General features: G+C 40.4%; 1 protein-coding gene and 1 non-coding gene across 5 annotated transcripts in view; both read right to left on the bottom strand.

The window, feature by feature from the left end:
• Positions 1–27,235, bottom strand: part of rhbdf1b (rhomboid 5 homolog 1b (Drosophila)) — a 72,535-nt gene that overhangs the window by 18,986 nt on the left and 26,314 nt on the right. For 2 of the 4 annotated variants that reach the window (XM_051939526.1, XM_051939527.1), the window contains exons 2-4: positions 11,409–11,550; positions 10,890–11,023; positions 10,448–10,594 (exon numbers count right to left, since the gene is read on the bottom strand). In XM_051939526.1, coding sequence (XP_051795486.1) covers positions 10,448–10,594; positions 10,890–11,023; positions 11,409–11,522 — 395 coding nt within the window. In that variant the 5' untranslated portion in view covers positions 11,523–11,550. Of the gene's footprint in view, positions 1–3,648; positions 5,952–10,447; positions 10,595–10,889; positions 11,024–11,408; positions 11,551–27,235 lie in introns of those variants that run through there. The other 2 variants (XM_051939528.1, XM_051939529.1) reach the window with 2 other exon arrangements.
• trnai-uau (transfer RNA isoleucine (anticodon UAU)) lies at positions 12,439–12,532 on the bottom strand. Its single transcript has 2 exons — positions 12,495–12,532; positions 12,439–12,474 (listed from the first exon to the last, which is right to left on the bottom strand). It is a non-coding gene; the product is annotated as a tRNA-Ile (tRNA).

Raw genomic sequence — 27,235 nt, 5'->3', positions numbered from 1 at the left:
GTCTCAGAATGAGGACACAGGTTTGGGAAAACTGGAAAAAAGACAGGACTCAGAGTGGGCCTCTTTGAGCAGGAGAGGACGAAATGTAAACAGAACAGACACAGAAATAAAGACTAAAGGAGGTCCTAATTTAGAATATATTTAGAAAATGTTTGCTTCCTTAAATATACAATATATATGATCAAGACTGCCATACTGTCCTCACTATTGAAAATGAACACTTTGAATACGAGCTTATTTCCGGCTCGAGGACATTTGTTTGTTTAGATAAGTGACTTTTTGTCTGTTTGCGCACATGCACCGACAAGCACACACGTTGTATTCACCCACACGTAACATCAATAAAACATTCACCGCTGCTTGACGACAGCACAAAACAATCACACACCACAGACTGAGGCACCGTTAAGCCACAGGAATTAGCATCCGTATCCTCCAGGTAAGGCTGGTACACATGAAGCAGCAATCTGCTGTTCTGTAATTACAGGCTTACACAGTATTCATTTCATCAGGGAGAGCAGGCCGGAGGGCACAGCTTTGTACAATCTAAACAAAAGCTGCCACTGAGCAAACAGAGAGAATAAATACAGAGGATAAATATGAGCCCTGACAGTAAGTGTTTACCGGTTTCTGATAAATCCATCGGTGAGATATAATGTTACTTCGAGGGTTGAGTTGATATATATGTTTAGACTCACTTGATGTTTATCAACAGAGAAAAAATATATGAGATTATGCTTCACATATTTATAGTTAATGTAACAGTAGTCAGAACAGTCATTAAGCATTTTGTAGTGACGACCACTAACTCAAAACAATGCAATGTACTTACAGAGAATGGTGCAACATAACTAAGCACATAAGCATTAATTTTCTCTAAAATTTTACAGTAAAATCAGGTGATATTGTGCAGGTGGTAGCTGGGATAACCCCTGACAAGGCCACAGTGAGAGATCTTTGTCACCGCCTCAGGATTTGTAGATATTGAAAGTCAAAATCTGAATAACAGCATGTATTTTCAGTGGACGTCTCTCAGCCTGGCTGCTCAGCGCCTGTGATAACATTACTGTATTACGCGGAATAGCCGCGCAACGCCCAGCGTGCGGGCGGCTCACTTGACCGCAGTTTAACGGAGTGCTTCCTCCGACAGAAGCAGATCACCGTAGAGTGAGGAGGATGGCGCCCAGTTTTACTACTAAAGGTTCCTACTACTAGCTTAACCCTATAATTCTTGAATCATTAAGTAATTGACAAAAAATTCTTTTTTTTTCGGGAGTAGCGGAAGTGACGTGATTTGCGCACATGCGCAGTACAAATCAGGTTTCCGGGACGGATCGGGTAGCGACATGCAGCTGCAGCCAGGAGCGGAGGTGTGAAAAGTCACACAACCCTGCTGACAGAGGCTCTATTTATATCCTGCTATTCAGCAGGCTCATTGGCTACAAGTCCTGTCAGTCAAATGTTTCCTCTGACGTGATTTGCTCAGAATTTACTGACGAAATGAGGTAGGTCCAGATCGGTCAGTCTCAGCTACGGTTGGCCGTTTACGCCTGGGAGGCAGGCCAGAGTCACTTGATTGGTTGAAATGCGGTGTAAACCAAAAGGATAGAGTTCAGCCGCCATTTTGACTGCAAAACAGCGTGGATATCTGTATGCTTCATAAAAATATGGACAGAAATACAGTGAATATGAAATGCGCAGCGCCACCATGCGCCGCGTGCACGCGCACGGAGCCGAGCTATTTGTGGATTATTTACTTATTTCAAGACATGTTTTGGACAAAATATTATACTTGCTAGTTTTGTCTGGATGCCTAAGCTTGGATTCTGGCCGGTTTTTGTGGATTATTTTCATCTTTGACCAGTAAAGAGCGTCCAAAGGTGAGTTGTGCCCTTTAAATGTTTTGTTGTTTGTTGGAGAAATGTGTTTATATTACCCGCTGTGGTAATCACATCTGAAAGTGGTTTATACCGGCGGATTCATGAGAATCTAAGCTTTCCATGGGTGTATAGTGTTTGTATCATCGCGTTTGCAGCTTCAGACATTTAGTAAAATGCTTATGCAGATCTCAAAGCGTCGCGCGGGCGGGCCGCTGAATTCAAAGGTAAAAATTTAATGTCAGTTTACATGTTTTTGTACATCTATTCCTGTTAACATGAGACACAAATATACCTTTGACTACTTTTTTCTGTTTCAGGTATACCAAAAATAACATAATTATCTCTAAAAATGTGCATTTTCATCATTTAAACTCTCCAACATAATATATAAGTCTACATATCAGGTATATTGAACTGCATACTTACCCACTAAGTCATCAATAATGATCCAGTATATAATAAACAATATCATACCTACAGGAGATGTTCTGTTACACATTTTTATCTTTGATATGTTAACATTTACATTTAGCTTGATTTAGTTTGATACAATCGTTGATCCAATTGTTTGATACAATTCTGCACCTTTTCTTCGGTGAAGTTTTAAAAGCATCCCTTTTACTCCTGGATTTTTAATATCATTGCTACTTTTACTGAAAGAGTTCAGTGGGTGTAGAAGTACACTTGCAGACTCTGCGGTTGTTAGTTAGATAGCATCTTTAGATAGCATATGTCAGATTTACTGTCCCTCTCACTCCCACATATTAGCTAAAAAAAAGTGTACTGGATTACAATTGCACCTTTAAAGGAGTAGTTTAGCATTTTTGGTATTGTACTTCCTTGCTGAGTTAAATAAGACTATTGAATACTGATACTGTTCAGATCTGTATGTTGGTTAGCTTAGCTTAGCACACAGAAGATAGCAAAAGCTGCCGTTTAGCACCTTTGATTCTAATAAAAAAAAGTCCCTCCACAGTCATTAATTCAATCCTTAAAAATTTATCTGTGTAACATATTTAGATGATTTATTCCAATAAAATGGCTGAGATGTGACACTACATGGTAGCTTCCTCTAGAATGTGCAGATCCATGAAATTCACTCACCCTTCTGCTACTGACTGCAGCTGGAGCACACCAGCTCACCTGCAACTCTGGTGTAAAGATATTCTACTCGAAGTTGTAATATTGGAGTAATTCAGCCATACATGTTTAAACCAGAAACCAATTCAGAAAAAGAACACTGAAACAGAAAGTCCAACCTTGCAAGTTGACAGGATTAGTTTCTTAGAATTGTCACATATGAAACCCCAGAAGTCTGAATCTATGCTTTTGAGACGGACATCGGAACATTCAATCATGGTGCGTTTTCTAGCATATGAACACCTTGTGGACATTAACTAAATCACAAAAGACAGAAGGGGTTGTTAACAAGTTGTATTTTTGTTAAATCTGCATAAACAAGACATTGCCTTTGGAGCCAATCTCTGCTAGAAAGCAAATAAAGACATTTTACAGCAGTAGTACATGCATTAATGTCGATGTTAGCAATCAGAAAAAGTTCAGTGAAATCCAGCATATAAGGCAAAAAGCGATTTACAACATTCACGGCTAGTCCCAGCTAAATCTTTCATTTAACTCTTAAAAAAAACCCAACCTTAATACCCCTCCAAAGAAATGCATGACATCAGCAGCATTTAAAATCCATTGATTGTCAAAAGTATCTGAATTCTGTTTATTTGCTCTTCTCTGGTTTCCACTGCACACTCACCTGTCCAGAGAGCTCCAGGAGGGGTTCAGGGTCTGGGTCATACCTGATTGGGGTGGGAACTATGGAGCTGAGACGTCTCCATCACCAGCGCTGTCCCCGCTTACCCCCGGCCAGTATTAAACCCTGACGTGCGGGATGCAAACTGATCCCTCGGAGATCACACATACAGTGTTCTATAAGGGGATTTCCTCACATCCAGGGCAGCAATACCTCGCTGTTACGCAAAAGCAGAGGATAAACACATGTCCGCGCTCTGTTAAACATCAGTGTCCTGCTCAGTGAACTCCCGAGTTAATCAGAGGTTAGAGGAAAGCCGGTGCTGATCTCCTCAGTCAGACAAGAGAAAAGATCCGCAGAGGGCTTCCAGTTTTTCTTCCAGCTGGAAAAGCTCACTGAACGCACAATGAGGCTGTAGGCTGCGGGAGGGTCTTAGATTTCCTGAACTTGTGTCACCAGCATCCTACAGAAGTTTCTGTATGACTCTGACTCTGCTGGCAGGCCTCCCAGTATCCCTCCTCGAGAGTTCACATCAAAGGATGTGACCTACTGAGCAAAGAAGACAGCAGCTCTGGTCCTTATCAAACTGAATACTTCCCTCATTCAGATCTCCAACAATCACCACCAGTGAGGTCTCTCTCTCTCTCTCTCTCTCTCTCTCTCTCGCTCTCTCTCTGTCTGTCTCTCTCTCTCTCTCTCTCTGTCTGTCTCTGTCTCTCTGTCTTTCTGTCTGTCTGTCTAGTTGTGCAGGCGTGCATGTAAACAGCAGTTCTCCCTCTCAGCTCTCCAGGGGAAGTGGCCGATTAGAAGGAGGGAGAGAAGACAGATCATCATACACATTATGAGGGAGGAGAGATGGAGGGAGGGTGCTGGGACATGCCTGAACACGACACTCGCACACATATATACTCCCACACTGGAGGAAAACTAGCACAGGGGTTTAGTTTCTCTGAATCATAGCTTGTAGCTTGAACTCCACCTCGCTTTGCAGCTCTATTCGTGTCAAGCGTTAAATAGAGTTCAAATTGAGCGTGTGAACTTCAGTTTAAACACCCGTCATTACAAGCATCGGCGTGACTGATAAATTATTATCCGTTTAGCTCCTGATCTGTCAAAATAAATGGCTCTTTAACATGAGAAATGACTCCTACGAGTGTCCTTTATATCAACAAACATCGCAGTGTCCTCCCAGATACTCAGCAGTGCATAGCAAATCATACACACATGCACATAAACACACATTTTGTTTGAGTAGTAAAGATTTATCTCAGATTTGTGAACTCTTTAAGGACAATGTACCCCTGCTAACCTCCACAAAACTATCTCAGTCCCAGTGATTTTCTCGCAAACTTCAAACACACTAACTCTGTTTCTTTCACTCAAATGCAAAGCAAATAAACCCTGGCGTGATAAAGTCAAGGCGTTCTTTGAAAAGCGTTTCTCTAGGTTTTGGCTCCATGTTCAAACATTTACATTCAATTTATCGCCGTTTCAGGAGCTGCTTTGATGTGGCCTGAGTGAAATCTGTATGAGTAATTGTATTATATTGTCTGCCTCAAAGCTAGTGGTCCTGTGTACCACCTGGACCGACACTGATACACCACTTATGTGCATTCTTCATGTGTCACAGGCAAAGCAACACAGCTGTGGCACAAAGAGACTAAAAGAGCAACATGGTAATGAGACTTTCTGCAAAAGCTTAGTCAATACAGACGGCAAGGGGCCAAAAAATGTGGTTAAAGCTGCTATTTATCCTCAGTCTTTGATGTTTGGTGCACCTCGGTCCCCAGATATTGTGAGTAAGTGGTGTATTCATGTTTCCTCAACCTGCCGTCAGCTCTGTCACTTTAGATTCTATCAAGAAATGGATTTGTCTTAAATGAAGGCTTTAGTCTTGATGCAACAAAACCTCACTCCTATTTGTGCAGAAAATAGCTGGCATCTCATTATTTTCTTCATGCTTGGATTTAACTGAATGTTTTATTCACAGTAAAGCTCAATATAATGTTACTAGAAGTGGTTTAGTTTTCATTGTGGGACTGTCATGTAGGCATGCCAAAATGTCATTTTACTATTTAGGATTTGCTGCCCTAATTAGAATATTTGTTTTGTTTATACCACATTCAAAATATCTACCATGACATTTTGACAGGTGAAAATTCCTCTAGTAAACCCTGAATTGTTCACATCAACTATTAACATTTTGACTTGTCAGAACTGAGCTGTAGCTATTAATTAGAAGTGGAAATAGCCAAACTGGCATTGTGAACATAGTATCATAACACACCAGAATTAAATTATAAATATCTGTATCTTAATCTGAATAGAAATCAATGGTAAAAGTCGAGAAGTTGTAATTATTTTACAGATATCTACAATAGAAGCACATTTCCACTGCTAAAAAATGAGTTGTTCATATCAACAATTTTGATCAGTTTGAGCAGCAAGAAACAAAAAAATTATAGATAACATTAATTAGTATTGCAACTACTTGAAATTACATTCTGGATATATTGGCTTGGAATTCCAACTAGTTAAAAAGCAGTTGTTGATATCTAAATTTGCTGATTGACTACTGACGACAACATCATTAGGTCCCTATTTAATGTAATAGATTGAACTTGTTTGTGAACAGTTTCCTGTTTGCACATCCAGCAGTTACTTTGTCCCTGGTGAATGTGAGTTTAATATTCACTCCCCATTTAGCTGTTTTAGTCTACAATTAAATTACAATCTGCTCCATTATGTTCACCAGTTGTTGCTTTATCTTTTTCTGTTTCACAGCTTTTTTTTTTTTACTGGAAATATGTTTTCAACTGAAATCAGTAGAGATGTAAGCTTTGAAGGAAAACAATGAGCTGAAAGATGCTACAACAGTGTACAGAGTTGAGAGGAACTGCAGCTGAGCCTTAATTATCTGACTTATTCACCAAAACCAACTTCTTTTAAGTCCTTCAAAAGATTTGTTGTTCTAAAAATAAGTTGGACCATTTTCTGGGTTGAAGATGTGGTCAGTTACAGTGGGGCAAAAAAGTATTTAGTCAGCCACCAATTGTGCAAGTTCTCCCACTTAAAATGATGACAGAGGTCTGTAATTTTCATCATAGGTACACTTCAACTGTGAGAGACAGAATATGGAAAAAAATCCAGGAAATCACATTATAGGATTTTTAAAGAGTTTATTTGTAAATTATGGTGGAAAATAAGTGTTTGGTCACCTACAAACAAGCAAGATCTCTGGCTCTCACAGACCTGTAACTTCTTCTTTAAGAAGCTCTTCTGTCCTCCACTCGTTACCTGTATTGATGGCACCTGTTTGAACTCGTTATCTGTATAACAGACACCTGTCCACAGTAGGGCTGCACGATTAATCGACATCGCATCGACATTGAGGTTTTAACTACTGCGGTAACCTAACCTCAGGAGGGTGAGGTTTTTTTTTTAAATCCCTATTTGAGTGACAGACCTATTCGCCAATCAAAAACATTGAGTCTCGTGATCCTCCTGGCCACTGGCCAATCAGAAATGGCAACAGGAAGCAAGTGCGTATGCACTGCACTACCGCAGCTAGCTTTAGCCAGTAGCTAACAACAAACCCGCACGTGTACTTTGCGATGCCGTGAGGGGCAAAAAGTTTTCATTGTGACACATTAACGGCGTAAAAATGGCTGAAGGAACGTCTTCAGTAACAGAACAGGGTGCGGAGCAGTTGGTATCTAAAAAGAACTCTATTTCAGTTGTTTGGACTTACTTTGGGTTTGAGAAAAACGATGTGGAGCAAAAGCGAGCCAAATGCAAAATATGTCGTCGTGCAGTAGCCAGATCCAGAGGAAACACGTCTAATTTGTACCAACACTTGAGGAATCACCACCGACAGCAGTATGATGCAATGTTTTGGACACAAGCTCCACTTGGCTATTGGTGAGATTATTTTTCTTCCCTTAGTCTTGTGTGTGCGTGTGTGTGTGTGTGTGTACCGCGAGCAGCGGAGCCTCTACAGCTGATCGCCGCTGCTTGGGGGACACGTCTCAATTCTGATCACAGATGTAATGACTGCCGAGACACACATGTTTTGCACACACTGTTGCTCAGTGAAATCTGGCTACAACCGTGTACAACCGTGTAGCGCAAACGCGGAAATGCCCGGCAGAACTACACGGGGGGTCCTGGTGAATGACCTGCAGAGAGCTGGGACCAAAGTAACAAACAAACCATCAGTAACACACTACACCGACAGGGAATCAAATCCTGCAGTGCCAGATGTGTCCCCCTGCCAGTACATGTCCAGGCCCATCTGAAGTTTGCCAGAGAGCATATGAATGATCCAGAAGAGGATTGGGAGAATGTCATGTGGTCAGAAGAAGAATGCTGAGTTGCATCCCAAGAACACCATACCTACTGTGAAGCATGGGGGTGGAAACATCATGCTTTGGGGCTGTTTTTCTGCAAAGGGGACAGGACGACTGATCCGTGTTAAGGAAAGAATGAATGGGGCCATGTATCATGAGATTTTGAGCCCCATTCATTCCATCAGTGAGAGCATTGAAGATGAAACGTGGCTGGGTCTTCCAGCATGACAATGATCCCAAACACACCGCCCGGGCAACAAAGGAGTGGCTCCGTAAGAAGCATTTCAAAGTCCTGGATGGCCTAGCCAGTCTCCAGACCTCAACCCTATAGAAAATCTGGGGAGGGAGTTGAAAGTCCGTATTGCCCGGTGACAGCCCCAAAACATCACTGCTCTAGAGGAGATCTGCATGGAGGAATGGGCCAAAATACCAGCTACAGTGTGTGCAAACCTTGTGAAGAACTACCGTAAACGTTTGACCTCTGTCATTGACAACAAAGGTTATATACTGCTCAAAAAAATTAAAGGAACACTTTTTAATCTAAGTATTGCATCAAGTTAGTCAAACGTGGAATACTGATCTGGTCAAGTAGTAACTGAGGGGCTTTTTAGTCAGTTTCAGCTGCTTTGGTGTTCATGAAATTAACAACAGGTGCACTAGAGAGGTAACAATGAGACAACCCCCAAAACAGGAATGAGTTTACAGGTGAAGGCCACTGACATTTTTTCCTTCCTAATGTTTTCTGACTGTTTTTCACTGGTTTTGCATTTGGCTAGTGTCAGAGTCACTTCTGGTAGCATGAGGCGATACCTGGACCCTACAGAGGTTCCACAGGCAGTCCAACTCCTCCAGGATGGCACATCAGTGTGTGCCATTGCCAGAAGGTTTGCTGTGTCTCCCAGCACAGTCTCAACAGCATGGAGGAGATTCCAGGAGATAGGCAGTTAGTCTAAGAGAGCTGGACAGGACCGTAGAAGGTCCTCAACCCATCAGCAGGACAAGTATCTGCTCCTTTGTGCAAGGAGGAACAGGATGAACACTGCTATAGCTCTACAAAATAACCTCCAGCAGACCACTGGTGTGAATGTCTCTGACCAAACAATCAGAAAGAGATGTAACGAGAGTGGTCTGAGGGCTGGATTCCTTCTGGTGCAGGACAATGCCCAGTCTTATGTGGTAAGAGAACTCATGCAGTTCCTGGAGGATGAAAGAACTGATATCATTAGCTGGCCCCCATGCTCACCTGACCTGAATCCAATAGAACACCTTTGGAACATTATGTTTTGTTCCATCTGACACCATCAGGTTGCTCCTCAGAATGTCCAGGTGCTCAGTGATGCCCTGGTCCAGTTCTGGGTGGAGATACCCCAGGACACCATCTGTCGTCTCATTCAGAGCTTGTCCCGACATCGTCAGGCTGCATACAAGTACATGGAGGCCATACAAACTACTGAATACCATTGTGAGTTGCTGCCAAGGAATTTCAGCAAGATGGACCAGCCTGCCACATCAGTTTATCACTTTTATTTTGGGGTGTCTTGAATTTAAGCCTCTTGGGGGTTGATATTTTTCATTTCCATCAAACAATGTGGCATCTTTTCATTCCTAACACATTATCCAGTCCATATCAATATACATATCCAGTTTGTTTTTCCCCACATTGAAATAATGATGTGTTTTCAAAGTGTTCTCTTTATTTTTTTGAGCATTGTATTACAAAGTATTGAGTTGGACTTTTGTTATTGACCAAATACTTTTTTCCACCATGATTTACAAATAAATTCTTTAAAAATCCTACAATGTGATTTCCTGGATTTTTTTTTTTCCATATTCTGTCTCTCACAGTTGAAATGTACCTATGATGAAAATTACAGACCTGTCATCATTTTAAGTGGGAGAACTTGCACAATTGGTGGCTGACTAAATACTTTTTTGCCCCACTGTAAATACCACCATGGGATGACAAAAGATAAGTGTTGTAAACCCTGCTTATGAGTTTTAGTGTAACTCTGAGAGCTCACTTTTTTTTTTGCCAACACATTATAGTTTCACTGTGATAACTGGAATACATTATTCCCAGTATCTTAACATCCAGTTTCACATTTTTACCTTTTGTTACATACATTTAAGTATGGAAAAAAATGTTATTTTGCATGTTTTGACAATAGTGTATATACTCTATAATCTATGAGCTCATTCGTCCACATCATTCAGGCAGTATGACGTTTATACTGAAACACAAGATTCCCTAATCAAATGAAACACAGATGTTTTGTGAATCATTGTCCATATGCTGATCATTAGATTTGAAATGACTGACCCACTCTTTGGGTCATGACTGCTCACCAACTTTTGGGTCCTGAAACCCCCTTATCGTTCAAAATGTTACAGCAGAACTTCAGGTCACGACCAAAGACACTTTCAAACTGCTGTCATTTTCCCCTCTCCTGTACCTGATAATCTGTTTCGGTATAGAAGAACGGCGTCTGGCCAGTATTTTGGGGATGCAGGACCGCCTTCTGATGGATGGCACCCTCCTGGGGCCCCTCTGGCCCTTTGGGGGAACTGTGTTGATCCGCTCAAAGCGAACCTTTTTCTCACTACACACACATCGGTATATGAGGTTGGTAGGGTGGCATTCAGGAAAACCACAAAGTAAACAAGGCCAAACCAAAGAAAAAGGAGGGCAAGAGAGAAGAAACAGAGCAAGATTAGTCATAGGACAATCAGAAAGGAAATTAAGCTTCAGTTACTTCAACTAACAGCTTATGAGTGCAGAGGAATTATTAGAATTAGCAAACATGCAAAAGTCCTTGCAGCTGGAGAAAATCAGCAAAGAGGAAAGAAGAGGACCTTGGGTGAGCATGTCTATATTTGTGCATGTGTGTCTGTAACCTCTTGATGGACTGTGTGATGGAGGGAACTCTCTCCAGAGGAGGTCTGAGGTAGTTGTTGGAAGTTTCCAAGGCAGCGATGCAGGTCTGCGGGTTTTCCCCCGGCATGCTGACACTGCGCAGGCGCTTCACTGGCTGCAACACACAAAGAGGTGAGACAGTCATCCAAGTTAAACGAATGACTGAATGTATGTGGAATAAACAAGCAAAAGCTCTGTAAAGGAGATTAACTAAATGTTAATACTTCTCAGTGTCTGTCTCATTTGAATTTGCTCTGCAGTCAGTGTGATGCCTGAAATCACATGACGTGAGTAACACAATCTGCTGAGGAGGATGTCAGATGTTGAAAGCAAATGTAACAAGAAATGCATTTTGTTTGCTAAACTCATGCTTTTAATTTTAACCCTAAGCTTCAGTGGTCATTGATTTTAGTCTAGAAGGATGATTTTCAGTTACATCTACATTGTGACTATAAAATGCTTGTATAAGTCTGCCCTGTATTTGAATTTTGTGTGGTTACCTGGGTGAGCGTTGGCGTGTCGTCTGGCGTCAGCTGGATGGTTGGGATGTCCAGTTTGAGCCATGGCGGCTTCTTCCTCTGGAGGCTGCTGTTCCTGCTGCCTGGATCATCCATGCTCCTTACCTCCCCCTACTCCTGCCAGCTGGAAAACACAAACAAAGACATTATACATCATGAAATGATAATTCACACAGTCAGAGGGCATTCACAAACACATCCGGACTGCCAAACCAAAGCTGACCAGCTTTGCTGAGTAATTACAGCCACTGACTGGACAGAATGTGCATATAATCAACAGTAATCCACGTCTCCCCGTGGTGTGGGATCAGACAGTGTGGAGGGAAATGCCAGAATAAACAAACTGCTTAATCCAAATGTTGAAGGCCACTAGTCTGGCAGCAAGTCTAAGCGTCAAATGACCTGCATCACAATGCAGAAAGATACTAAACTTGTGTAATTTAACCTGATGGAGCTGGTGCATCACACTGGTCCTGATTTTATCAATGCAAACACATTATGTTACTGTATTCGATCATGTTTAATCCTAACCAAATGCCTAAGCCTGCAAAACCGTTTCTTAAAATAGACATACTGTTCATAGCTACAAACAAAGATTCACTATTTTCCTTTTACTGTCACAAAATGCTCGCTCAAAAGGGAATCTTTGGATTTACTGAGTATCTGTGAATAATTATGTTCAGCTTAAATTCCAATTTATGAATTTGTGAGGCAATTTGGTATTGTTTCATATTAAAGTTATTCAGGTAAATCTGTATAACAAATGATGCTGCAGTGTCTTGACCTTAATATTTAAATTAGATAAGTCATTTTTTAACACTAATCTTCTTGGGTCAGTGTCTGTCGCTTCAAATGTCCTATGTAAATAACAGCAACTTTACTTTTATATCGTGTTGTGCTTCTATTTTAATTTCTCAAATATCCAACCTGTGCAATGAGTAGAGCTGCACTGCTGTCTGTTCAGTCAACATCAAGGCTCATTTTGTTCTGATTGTTGGGGTTAAAACTTCTGTGCTCCAGGTGAGGCTCGAACTCACAACCTCGGCATTGCTCTGCTGGTTACTGTCTTATAAGTACCGCGCGCTGACCGATTGCGCCACTGGAGCCTCTGAGTAGGAGACAATCTAATGGAGTTTTTTGGGAGGGCATTAGTGCATCTGTGCTTCAGCACCACAAGATGGCAGTAGGCTCATCACCCACAGAGACACACAGATGTTCCTTATGTACAGAGATTAGTGTGCAGACATTGCTTAGTTTAGGAGTTCTAAGTGCAGCAAGGCCACCGATCAACAGACAGTATCAGACAGAGACAACTGAAAAGTAAAGGCAAAGAATGCAAAAAAGCCTCCACTCGACTTGCTGATTGCTGGTTAATGAGTTTAAAGACATATGGAGAATAAAGGGATTTCTCTCTTGTAGTAGAAGTTGTATGGAAATAAATGACATGTCTGGTCAATGAGCTTTAACCAGCAGTGTGTTGTGGCTCCTTTTCATATGAAGAAACAGTCATCATTTCTTTTCCCGTTGCTTGATGCACTTCAAAGCTGCTGAGCTCGTCAGGTGAAGCCGCAACACAAAACCTCAGCACTTTCCCGCTGCTTACTGTTACTGGTGCCACACAATAACAACAGCACTGAATGCACTCGGAAGCTCCTCATTTAATGCGGGACAGTGCAGAAGTTTTGGAATTCACAACCACCACTAAAACAGAGACAACATGAAGCACAATTGACTTGAATTGAATTTATTTATTTGATAGGGACGATGCAGTTTAACATAGTTCCATTACTTAGCATGAATCTGATGATCTGCACAGAGAGTTTATAGCAAATGCTAGTTTCCAACTCTTGTCCCTAGATGGGCCTTTAAATATAAAAGTCAGAATATATAACATCATAAAATAACAGAAAAGTTTACAAAAGAACAATAAAATACATGTTCACATAAAAACAAATAATTACACAAACCAGTTCAAAATAATAAAAAAACATGGCAAACTAAGAATGATTACAGCTCTGATTTGCTTTTAGCCAGCACTTGACCTTTGCAGACAACTGATCCTTTTATTCATATAAAGCACATGATGCAGCTTCCAAATATAAGTGAGGCACATTTATCACTCACAGTTCATAGTAATTTCTAGAACAAGTGGGCCATTGATTGTGAACAAAGACCTACAGATGAACTAACCTTCACATTTAGATTTTGTCTGTTAAAATAACAACCACCATTAGCAGATTTGATGAGCTAATTACACTAACTTTAGTTTAATAAATTCCTGGAAAATTCTGTTTTTCCAATGAACCCTGTGAGAGTCTTAAATATGCAGTTGACGGACCAGAAATAATACAGAACTAAAAACCTCCATCTAACATCACACTGTTACTGTTGGCGGGAGGGGATTAGTGAATGATCAGATGTCTTTTACTTATTACACTGATTAGACCTGAAATGCAATTTTGACAGAATGCAATGTTCTGCTGGGAAACCCTGGAACCTGGCATTCATGTGGACCTTACTTTGACACCCACCACCCTTCGAAATGTGGTTACAGACCACATACACCCCTTCGCGTCAACAGCACTCCCAGACAGCAGCAGCCTCCATAAGTAGATCATGTATGCCATTACAAATAACTGCTCAGGAAGAGCTCGAGGAACACAACAAAGAACACAAGGTTTTAGCCCTCAGAGGTTTCTTGTGTCCATGAGCTGTCAGAGTTGTTTTGGTGTCATAAGGGAGACTTTCACAATATTATAGTCCTTGGGTTTAGCACACTGCTTGAGTGAGTCATTGAGGACACGGCAAAATAGCCAGTTTTCCAAACTTGTAGCAGGATTACACCACTAAATCAATAAAATACTCTATATGAAAATTATAAACCATTACCTGATTACTTCAATTAAGGAACTTTAATAGGACATAACCAACCTACGCTATGTTTGTTCATATTGTCTACCAACAACCAACTACCTACTAAAACATACATGCCTACTTCAATGGAGTCCTGCTTCCTTTCCTCCACACATCTTGTTGCAAACACAATCTTGCGTCATATAATTCAACTGATGTAGACACACATGCTAACATTTTCTACATTTTGCCTTACATGCCTGGTTATGTGCCTCTTTTCTATTGGCTGCACAGGCATTTGGAATAATCACTCAAACTTGTGCTTGACACATCAACAAAACGTCACAGCACAGTACAGGCGACTGGAAAACTTGTGTTTCAGCAACAGTGCTGTTGTCACGTTCTGTGTGAAAGCACTTCTGGATCGGTGGTTCTGATGTCGTGGCCGATCGGTGTGTGTAGAAATAGCTGATTTACGTTAACTACATTACCAAAAACTTGTTGGATTTAAAATATTTCTGTGGATGCCACAGAAAGTATGAAGGTTCTGAGGTTCATTTTCAATCAAAAACATTCACACATAAAAAAGTAATTCAACACGTTCCTTTAATTTCATCCACAACCTGGCACTCCGACTCTAATGAGATTTTTGAGTCTTGAAACCAATGCTGGGTTTCTGATTAATTCCTGTTGTTGAGTCAAACTTGTCCGTTTTCAGATGTATTTCTCTGTTCACTTTCCAAAAATGGCATTTAATGTGCAAAAATGTGTCTGTGCTGCAGCTCATTTCGAGACAACATTAGTGTTTCTCCAGGACTGCTACATCTTGGGCCAAATGGAAGTCATTGTGAACAAATGAAGGGACTATAAGTGGATAATGGGACATCTGCATGGGGCTCTGGTGAGACGTAATGAGCGACTACCAACGAGGAGCTCCCGGAGATCTCAGCTGTGAATCATTCTGTGATTCACGCCTGTGAGTGAAATTACAGGCTCCCCTCTCTCGCCATAAAGACATTAGCCAAATAATAATCTTCCATCAAATGTGGTGATGGAGCCGATATTCACAGTTCTGGCCAAGTCTAGCGAGCTGAAAGGTAGTCAGTGACAGCAGCTGGACGACTTCTTGATGCACACTGATAGAGGATGGACTCTGCTTCCAAACCCCAAGACTACACACACACACATAGAGTTGCAGCACAACCTAAGAGAAATATCACTCTTTGGATACGCTCACTTGTCAAGTACAATCAATTTCTGTGTCTATTTTGCACTGAAATGGTCTTATTCTATTTTCTAGTCCACCTGCTCACCTGCCAACAGCCTTCTTTGCTTTGATAGTGATCTCGTGAATTTCCCAGGAGCTGCCTACAGAACAGGTGTGAACTTGTGGCTCTTAGTAAAAAGGTGTGAGTTTGGACAAATAAAGAGCTTGATTACACAACTGCAGATGGGAGTTAGAGCATGAGCTGAGCACGTGCTTCCACGTAGTTCAACGCAGCTGTCAAACACGCTATGGCCTGTTTAATAATGTATTGGTTCAATGAAGTTGGGATGTTTGGTTTGGCTAAAACAAACTCTGATCTGTTTGCCCAGTTGGTTTATTTTGGAAGCAGTATTACAGATTTTCATGAAAAGTCAGCAGGTCACCACAGTTCATTGACTTTGGTTAAAAAAAAACTTTGTTTCGGACTGAAATGTTTTAACAACTATTGGATTTCCTCAACATCAACTTCATTGCAAACACTTCTAAAACAAAGTGCATCAGTGACAGCAGAACATAAGAACGCAAGGACCAACAGCATTTCAAAGCTGACATTTATCCAGTGAAATACCTCAATGTTTCCTGGCTGGGTTGCCACAAAATTCTGTACAGACATTCATAGTTCCTAGAAGATTAAGTCTACTGATTCTCATAATCCTCAGACTCCACTGCCAACAAGGCATCTCACAATTATTACATAATCATCTGATTGTAATTATTTAAGCCGCCCACGATCATTTTGCATTATCATTAGGATCATTTATATTTGCCAGTTTAAACACAGCTGAATGAATATAAAATATCCACCATGTCCATGTTGCACTTTGTTTAACATACAGACCATCTTCACTTTGTAAAGGAGTTTGAGTCCTTATGTTTTTCATGTTTTCAGTTTTGCACTTAAATATGTAATCCATTGTTTACATTTTGTACTGCGCTGCTTTATACAATGACGTGTAATTTGTCAAAATGAAACAAACTTAAATCAAATAGTCATTTTGTTTTGGAGTGGAAAATAAGTGGTAATATTAGGGATGTCCCAAACAAGTTTTCAGCCTCTGAGCCAATCCCAGTAATTTAATATTTAGTATTCGCCAATACTCAGTACATTGTCCTTGATAACATTGGCTGTAGTACCTCATTGTGCCTCCAGGTGGAGTGTTATTACTTAAACTTCCGTGTGGCAAGCAGAGAGTATTTTAGGGGATGACCTACAGAAGAGGCACCATGATAAAGTTTTCTGTCAGGCTTAATGACCTCTAGACCAGTTGATGTGTATTAAATCGAGTCAAGTTTACTTAAGACTTCATACCAATAACCCAGTGAGATACGTAACAGCTACTTTTGGTCTCTGTATTATGTGTCCGTGGCTTTGCCAGTAATTCCTGTGCATACCCAATAAAACGTGTGCTTATTATTATAAAATAATACTCACTAAATTATTTAGATTTAAAAAACACCTGTGTGGGCGCCTGTACAGCTCAACTGGTTGAGCAGGCAACCCATGAACAGGGGCTATAGTTCCCAACGCAGTGGCTAGTGGCCCTTTACTGCTTGTCTTCCCCCACTCTTCTCCCCACGTTCCTGTGTGTCTTCACTGACCTGTTGAATAAAGCCACAAAGGCAAAAAAAAAAACAAAAAAAAAAACCCAACAACCTGTGTGACAGTGGGCATTAACAAAGGATCTGGTTTAGGTCTTGCATATATCGACTGACTTGACTAATTGCTAAAGTAGCAAATTTTTCACTGCAAACATAGTCATTACTGGCAGCCCTGGGTGCAAATCTCAATACTTTGGTTTATGACCAAATACCTGCAAAATTAGTGACATGAAGTCTGTCAAGAGTGTGACTGGCAAAAATTTCTAAAAACAAATCCAAGAAGATCTGGAATTTCCTCTCAGAACTCTTAAATTACAATATGGTGAAAGGTTAGTGTGCATTTTTTGCCCAAAGATGCAACAAAACAAACAAAAATTCCCTTCTCCTGTTTTAAGTTCTTGTTTGTACTACTAGTGTTGTACTACTGTGCTGATGTTAAATGCCTTAGTCTCTAAATGTATGCCAAAAAAAATATTAGAGTACATATAGCAGCTTTGAAGTCTGAACCTTGACTAAACAAAATCTCGCAGAATTTCCTCCTGAATTCTGAAGACGAATATGTAGATAAACTCTGCATTAAGTGCACAAAACGTAACGAGTAAAATGTGAAACTAAAGGAGGCATTTACAGACTTGACTTTGGTTGGTTTGCCTCTCAGTTGTGAGAAGGCCATGTTTTGGTCTCTCTGTAGTCACATGTAGAAGCCTGTGTGTTCTCTTATGGTCACTGAAGATAAACACACCCCTGCAAATAGAAACCTTCACCAGAACAATCCACAACCACATCCCTTGCTTCTTCTGTAGTGGTGATACTCAGTATGTTCATGTGCACGTTGACATATCCTCTCTTTAAAATAAAGCATGACCACGCACAGCAAACCTGCACATTTATTCACTTACATACAGTAAAAACTCACTTGACAGCTCTTGCTTCATCACCCCATACCAGGTTTTTTCCACACGACTAAGGATGCTGCATAGTCCATACTCAATGTCCTCTTTTGTCATCTTGTGTTCAACATCCGCCATTTGTCATCCCATGATCACGATCTCTGTCTTTCTCTCATTGAGTTTTCATGACAGGCAGATTAGGGGCTGTAATCCCTGTGCTGTATACCACATGACCTTGCCCTGCTGTTTGGCCACAGAGGCTCATATCGACCTCTGATTGGATGGGGACATCGCTGCGATGGTGTTATCTGCACCCAGCAGCAAGTGGCAACACTGACACCAAGGTATTCAACCTCAAAGTGGAGGAAGTTACTGTCATCACAGAATCCTGTGCAAGTTCAAAGCTTTCAGTTTGAGTGTTTTGTCTGGGTGCAGTAACAGTCTGTCAATGAAAAATTCAGTAGCACAATACAGATTGTTCAAAGGTGAGCGAAATTCTAATTTCAACATGCATATCTTACCAAAGACTCAAGTTTAGGAAAATTATTGTCTCAGGCGCACCAGCACTGTCAAAATAACTCTTACCTCAAAGGAAATACGACCTTCTATGCAGCCTGTTTTGCCTATAGGGGACTGTAGCAGAACGGCAGAGTAATTGGATCCTCTTACATAGGGTGACATTTCCTGACGTGCCGAGACAGCATAAAACAAAGGCATCCCCTTGGCACCAAAGCAAGACTTGTCCTGACACTGCACCCTGATTCTGTTCTTTGAGGCTGAGGCAACCAGTCATTGTGGCATGAAAACTCCCAGCAACTGCATGTCAATAAGCCTTAATATTCAATGGATCCTCTTGTTAAGCAGTCCGAAAACTCATCTCTGCTCAGTCTCCTTTGATTCTCTAAATCTCTCCTCCTCCCCTCCCCCTGCCTTTATTCTTTTTCTTTCTCTTTCTGTCCTTGCATGCTTATTCCTGCAAACACGAACCAGACTTTCATTTACTCTGCTGCTTAACATTTAAGGCATTGTCAGAATTACAACTGGGGTATTACATGATAGCACCAGTAGTTTTGGATGCAAAATTCTGTATTATTTTGTGCGACATAAATGAATCAATCACAATCACAACATCAATCCACGATTCTCTGTATATTTGGATCTAGGAGCCTTTTGATGAAGGGCCATCTCACAAGATTACCTGACATAACTGCTGATGCACTGCTGATACAATTTCATTCAGCAATGCATCATTGAAGAGAAAAATAAAGCTGGTGGAGTAACTGGAAGTATGCAGGCTTGTAAGCTTAGCTTGGTCGCCAAACTTCCAATAAGTTCATACAGTTTATTTAAAAAAATGTATTTGTACCATTGACTCCTATTTCACAACTGTTTGAAAACCATTGATCTTTTCTTTTTACTCAGAAAAGCATTTTCTCCATTTTAGGTGATCGGATTCTTGTTCTTTTAACTAAATTTGCATGATGTCACCATGCCTCTATGGGCTTGCTTCAGGTAGTTTTTGGCTGCTTTGAAAAAAAAATTAATGCACATCATGGGAGACAGAAAAACCTTTTTGAAGAAGTTCTAACATAAAAAAAATTACTCAAATGACTGTTTCTGCTTCAGCTGACATGAAAGAATAACTACAGTTTGCCAAACTAGAAACAATTCCTGAAGACATTTTAATCCTGTAGCTGGAAAAAAATTAGTTTCTTCTTCTGAGAGGTTTTTGGCAGGTCACAAACAACTGGCTTTGTTTCTAGTTTATTCACTCAATTCAATTTATTTTATTAAAATCTGATGCACTCACAATGTTTTGAATTGAATACAAGTCTATTTTGAAAAGAATTCATTTGATTGGTTTATCAGAGCGATACGTGATATTGGATTTTTGCCACTATCCTTGTTGGCAAATTGTTGATATCGATATATATACATATATGTTCCACCAAATTGCAGAGAATATCAAGTTTTTTATGGTGTGATATTAAGATACTATGCTACTCTTTCTATGATGGCACTGGCAGATGCAAATGTTTACAAATGGTGGTATTTTATTTTGAAGCTTTTACCCACCGATACTGATTATCATGTGGAAATCATTGTGCTTTTTTATTTTGTCATGTTGATACAAAATTTAGTATTAACTATAATGAAAATTAACTGATATAGCTTGCTGACCTGTGACATCTCTATTCCCAAAAACATATTTATTTTTGTTTGGCAGACAAATGATACGTTGAAGAAAGAACCCTGCTCTTTTCTTTGCCCTTTCCTTTGCTCTCCAAATGGAGGGGCAGTAAAACTGACAATTATTAGAGCAAGTCCAAGTTAATTGGTTTGGGACTCAGCAGCAGATTAACGCTCAAACAGTCCAGGTAGGTTATTCTGCTCTAATAGGCACTACAACCTGCCCTACAGCCCCTCTGAGCCCATTTTAACTTTAGTGTTGATGCATTTTTTTTTTATAGACAGTGCTCTTAGAAGTTGTGGTCATGGGAACTGGCTGCCTACAGATTCAAGAAAATTGCCTGTTGAAGCTGAAGCCTTGACCTTTCCACTGGTAAGCGCAGACTGCACTGATGGATTCCTTTAGCACACCAAAACCACATTTATTAAATGTGCAGGATTGAACCATTTTATAGAAACAGGTCAGCATTTTAAGGATGAATACTTATTTGCTTTTGACTCCGTAATCAACGTGCTGCATTTCATTCGTTTGATTGATTGAAAGAAATTGAAATCTTGCCTGTGGATCCTTTTGCTCAGGAAAATCCTGGAACCTTTTAAAAACTGTACATCTCCTATTTCTATGATGTAACAAAGCATGAGTAGGTCACATAGATTAAAAGTGAGTTATGCTGTGTGTTTTAACCCCCTCTCCAACAGGACTATGTATGCTCCGGGCTCTCATCTGTGCCAGATGTTGCAGTCATAACACAGCAGGTCGTTTCCTCTCTGTTTGCAGAGCTCTGCTGATGAGTGTGTATTTCAGTAATCTGCTGCTCCCTGTACAAACAAACACTAATAAATGATTAAACATCTGCCGCAACAGAGAGAGTACCTCAATCATATCAGTGAGTAAAAAAACAAATCATAAATGGTATAACCAGACAAAAACAGAGTAGCATTTAATTCTTTCCTGACCAATATTTCATCCAAAGTCTCCTTTGACTGTTTGACCCCATGAGGCTTTCCTGTCTCCACATTATTATCCTCTTTACCGTATTATTGTTCGTAACGTCCTGCGTCATTCATCTGGAATCGAATACAGATTAATTCAACTGAACATCAAATATTTCCTTTCATTTACATCAAAGGGAAAGTGAGGACATTATTTGTGAGGAATATAAAATAGCTGTGGCTCGATAGCGAACAGACGCACTGACTGTGTTTATGTAGAATTGAATATCCTGCTGATAAGGGAGTTTCAAAATAACCTGTTTTCATATCGTCTTTTTTAGAAATCTGGGAATCCTAATTTTGTAAAAACCAATTATGCAAGCTGGGATACTCAAAAAGAAAGTGATACTCTTCCGTGTATACATCCTTGTCTGATTTCAGACTTTGCTGACTTCCTGCACAGGGGCAGCTTCAGCTAAATAAAATAGTGGAAATAAAATTAAACAATAATCTCCACACCTGGCCAGTATGTACAACACTATGGCCACTTTCATTGATTACAGAACTAGTGCTTGTGCTGGTATTTCTTCAACATGATGTTGGCAGTTAATAGTGCTAAGCCTGCTTTCATCCCTCCATCCGTTCATTTTCTTCTGTTTATCCAGGGTCAGGCCGTGGCATCGTGTCTGCCTTTTGCAGATGACCTGGCTCTGTTGGCTTCATCAGGCTGTGACTTTCAGTGGATGAGGATCAGCATATCCACCTCTGAGGACAGAAAGTACTGGATTGCTCTCTCTGGTTTGGGAGTGAGTTGTTGTCCCGAGTGAAGGAGAAGTCTCTTGTGACCATGTTCACTACTGTCTAAAAAATAAAACATGAGATGGACAGATGGATCGGTGCACAGCAGCAGAAACGTGGACATTTTCCTGGACAGCTGTGAAAAGGAAACTCAGCCGAACGGGAAAACTCTCAATTTAAAGGTTGTGGATACCAGATAGAATGAGGCTGTGGATACGAGTGGCTAAAATTTGTTGCCTCCGTAGAGTGGCTAGGATCAAACTTAGGGACAGAGTGATGAGCTCAGACATCCAAAGGAAGATCAGAGTGGAACTGCTGCCCCTTTGCATCGAAAAGGGCCAACTGAGGTGGTTTGGGCATCTAATGAAGATGCCTCCAGGGTGCCTTCCTTTGGAGATTTTCCATGTGCAACTTGGAGAAGGGCTAGACTCAGAACACGCTTCAAGGATTATATATTTCATCTGGCTTGGAAATGCCTTCAGATCCCCCATGAGGAGCTGGAAAGGATTGCTACAGAACGGGACGCCTGAATTGTCACTTCTGCTGCCATTGTGACCCAACATAATGTACAGTATCCACAGTCAAACAAATTTGCGGTTACAAGTATGTCAGATTAAATTCTTGGTTTCTGTTGTAAACATCACAGGCACCTGCACAAACAGCATACATTAAACAGTAACCAGGATATGAGCATTTATTATGTATACAGAGAAATAAATAACCAGATTTCTCTGTGCTCCATACATGTAAATGCCATATCCTAAATACGATCAAACCCAAGACAAGCTTCATATCCAGGATATTGGTGCACATGTCAATATTGCTTCCCATGTAGCTTCATCTCTACTGATGGAGAGAATTTGTTTCCTTGAAACAGCAGCAAGCAGGCTTTTGAGACAACAAAACTATTACATGATGGAATGTGAGCCACCCAGAAAGCAAAGTTTATGGGCTTTTTTTTTTTTACAATGAATGACACAACTACCAAATAGCTTTTAAATGTTAAAACAAAACAACCGCTGACAGTGTGGTACCATTCAACATTGGTTCCTATTTCAAAATGCTAAAATCAATCTGCAGTTTATTCACTCGTGCGTTTGATAAAACCCACTGACAGACTCACACTGGGAGACTAATGAGTTGAAACCATCTGTCTAAACACCGCTTTGATTGTCTTGTGCTGTCTGGCTTTCATCTTGTTACCACAGATTACGCGACAGTGAGCAATTCATTAGTCAATCAGCCACTGTGCTGCTGCACCGCGACTCACATCGGTGGGCGTTGGCACGTGTCCCACACACACAAACACCACACACATGGAGCCCACACACGGGAAGCAGCTACTGTATATGTAGCGTTTTTATACATAGATGTTCCACCTTGGAATAATTACAACAGAATTAAATAGACAAGCTAATTCATAGCTTTGCCTTTGTCTTTGTCACTGCCTTTGCTCCTCAAAATTAGGACCACATTTTACCCCTTCTGTTGCAAAAAGGCTTTTGAAGCCTGGTATCTTCTACCCACTCTCTGGTGATGTTTGGTTTTTGCATTCACTCCACTGAAGAATATGAAGATTTCCAGTGTCATTTTTCCATCTGTCTGTCAGTCTATATACCATCTGCCATTCAAATCCATTTCAGTAGAAAACCAGTGCCCTCACCGTGTTTTGAAAAGCAATTTCCTTTGGTGCCATAAAACAGACTAGCAAATTCAATTTGGTGGCACAACCTGCAAAATGAATTATAGAAGCTGTGGGTTTGTTTACAGAAAATACAAATGTGGTGGGTTATTGACATTTAAGTTCTACATTTATGCATGAGAAAAAGCTGCAAGCTATCGTAGCAATGTCACTTGTGGTGAGGTGCTGCTACTCCATGATAGGTCGGTGCGGGGGCTGAGTTTCAATTTCACCTTGAGAACCCTACAGCATTATGCAGTATTTAGCAATACAGCAAATTGTGGATGCTAACCTCTTAGCTTTCTCACCAAAGCGCCAGGCTTTAAATGCACAAAGATTAGCTCTGCGGTCCAGCACTGAATCCTCATGTGCTGCATCCACTGTACGCTGGGAAATACCTCACATTCCTCGAGAGAGCCCCGGCACCTTGCAGCCAATTTCACCCCACTCCGTTCTGCCTGCTGCAGCACGACAGTCATGAGAACCGTGACTGAATAGCATCAGGCTGACTCCTATTTTGTCATCCACACCCCAGCTCATGCACCTGTCTGAAAAAATAACTCATGGTGGCATCATTTTTAAGGAATGTGTCACTGAAAGGTTTTCACGTCAATGAATTCACGCCATGAACGAGAGAGAGATCAGACTTGGGTTCTCATGTTGAGGTTGTTTATGAAGACACACAGTGGTACAACAGATGGGTTTCCTTTGTGATGCTCACCAGTGAATAATGAATGATTAAAAGTACTATATACAGTATGAAATGTTGACTAGAGGATGAGCAAATCACATGTAAAATTTAAATAAACTGTACTGCATATGTGGAAATATTCTGCTACGGGTTGCCAAAGCAATACATAATTCAATTATCTTGCCTAGAAAGCAAGCAAATAACAGGCTGGTATAGTAACTGTAGCAAAGTGTGGTCATTTACTGCCATTGATAATGGGATCAAGATGCTTGTATCTTATTACCTAAACTACTAAAAGCCTATGTTCTCACAAATTAAATTTCCAACAATGTGTCTTCCCTGGACAGAATTATGCCGGTGCACTAATTAAGATAAAGACAACAAGATATTCAGATTAATTTCAAACAACAAATGGTCAAAATATTAAACCACAATTTCACAGCAGTTTCACACCAAAATGTGTAATAACTGCATTGGTCCACAGTGCAAAACATCATGTGGCTAAGGAGTTTAGTTGCTCCACACAACAAAGATTTGTTGCAGCAACAAAGATAGAATTCGCAAGTTGGAGGAGTGGTGGTAGCAATAATTTTAGGACTTTCACACAGGAGCTTCAGTTTATTGTTACACTTTGTTGCATTTTCAATGTCTGTTTTCTGTAGTTTTCAGTCACTGTTTTCCGAAGTTTCAGTCGCTGTTTGCTTTAGTAAATTAAAAAAAATACTTGGTTTAGTTCAGACGCCAAAATCACTGGATTGGATTTAGAAAGAGATTTCGTTTTCGGTTAAAATACACCTGGCAAGCACTAACCACAAATGTCTGGTTGTTTTCTAGGTTGCTGGGGTGACAAGTTCTACCAAAAATATAAAAACATCTCACAGTTTTTCAGTCTCTACGGTGAAAATACTATATTTTAAACCGTGGGCCAATGTAATTATTACGCATTTTGGTGCAAGTTTGAATACTAATTCATTTTCTGCATTGTTTTTTCATTATCAAGCAACAGTAAACAGGAAAATGAGGTTGGTAGCTTAAAATCGCAGCACGTCAACTAATTTTCCAAGTAAATACAGCTGCAGGGAGTCGGTTAATTAGCTGTCTGACAACTATTTTGTGAAATGAAGATTTTGGAGGAAAAATGTCAATTACATTGTGGTTCCAGCTTCTTAAATGTTAAAATTTGCTGCTTTTATCTTTAATCATAATAAAGTGAATATTCTCTGGGTTTGGGACTGCTGACTGGAGATCTGATAACATCCCTTTGGGCCACAGAAAATAGTGAGGGACATTTTTCATTATTTCCTGATATTTTATACACTAGAAAAATTTCAAGAAAATAACAGGTGGATTAATTAAGCAACAGCCCTGTAAGTATGTTTTTTTGTTAGGTGTGAAAAACTTGTTGCGTCATTCCCAAGAAGACTCATGGCTGTACTAGTTGAAAAGGGTGCTTCTACTCAATACTGAGCACAGGGTCTGAATACTTATGACCATGTGATATTTCAGTTTTTCTTTTTTAATACATTTGCAAAAATGTCTACATTTCTGTCGTTTTCTGTCAAGATGGGGTGCTGAGTGTACATTAATGAGAAATAAAATGAACTTTTTTGATTTTGGCAAATGGTTGCAATGACACAGAGTGAAAAATTTCAAGGGGTCTGAATACTTTCCGTACCCACTGTATATCCTTAGCAAAGATGGTAAAATGTCCCTTTGCCTTAATACATAAGGGAACAGCATGGACAAGCTGCTTAACCACACAAAGATAAACACAAGCACAAACAATCAGAACAGGTCAGAGGTCGGGTCTCCCTGCTTTGTCTGAGCACAATCCTCTCTCTCAACTACTCAGTCGACTAAGCAGGAGGGATTTAATTGGCAACTTGAAACCAGGTCAAAAGCAGAAAGTTAAAATCCACAGCTATACTTCCTGCACTGGTTTTTGCATAATCCAAACACCTCAGATCTTTTTCTCATTGAAAAATGTCTCCTATGAAATCATTAGGAGATTAAAGGATTGGCATAGGTTAAGTTACTGAGTCTTGACATGCGGCCCGTTGGGAAGAAGCTTTTCAAGTCTCATGAACAGGAAAGGTACCTCGACGAACACATATTCAAATGCCGACCCACTGCACTTCACTTCACACCCACACACTTCTGATGAAGCAGTTTGCATAGGCAGACAGGAAGACATTTGACGACAAAAAGTCTGAGGGCGCTATCACATAAAACCTCAAGGCAACTGCTGCTACCATCTGCAATGATAGTGACGCAAACTATGCATGCAAACTTTTTAAAAGTTCTCTGTATGCATTCATTAAAGCTGGAAAACCTCTATGAGGGTGCTAAAGCTGTGGCCACAAGTTTCACGCTCCTTCTTGCCTAGAAATGTCCTGGTTTGTATCAAGGCAAAAAGAAGAGGAAAATACAACAACAGATGGAGGCAGATGAAAAACAGCAGAAAAGGGACTTGATGTCATGTTGGGAGAAGATGAAAGGAGCAGGAGGGGAGTGAGACGGGAGCAAAAAAAAAGCAAAAATAAAAAAAGACAGTGCACCAAGTCAAAGAGCATAAAAAACCCCAGAAGGACATCCACTGCAGCAAAAACAGAGAATAAACAGCATGATACTGTGTGGAAGAGACAGAGAGATGGAGAAGAGACAGGAAAAACTTTATCTCTCAATCAAAAACAGTCATCTATCAACATGTCTTAACAACATGACATCCATCTGCATTGCTTGCTGCATGATTAAAGATAATGCATATTGAATGTGTAAGCACATGCATGTTTATTCTTGTTACTTCATGCATGTGATGAGTCCATCTACATGTCTGTCTGTCTGCTATTGCCAAACATCTGCATCATTTTACCGGTTTTCGCCTCTGACTCAGTGGGTAAGTTTAGT

Source organism: Acanthochromis polyacanthus, chromosome 19 (assembly GCF_021347895.1).
Source record: "Acanthochromis polyacanthus isolate Apoly-LR-REF ecotype Palm Island chromosome 19, KAUST_Apoly_ChrSc, whole genome shotgun sequence".
In the NCBI taxonomy this organism is placed as follows: domain Eukaryota; kingdom Metazoa; phylum Chordata; class Actinopteri; family Pomacentridae; genus Acanthochromis; species Acanthochromis polyacanthus.
Note: the sequence above shows the minus strand (reverse complement) of the source record. Positions and strands in the feature narration are given on the sequence as shown.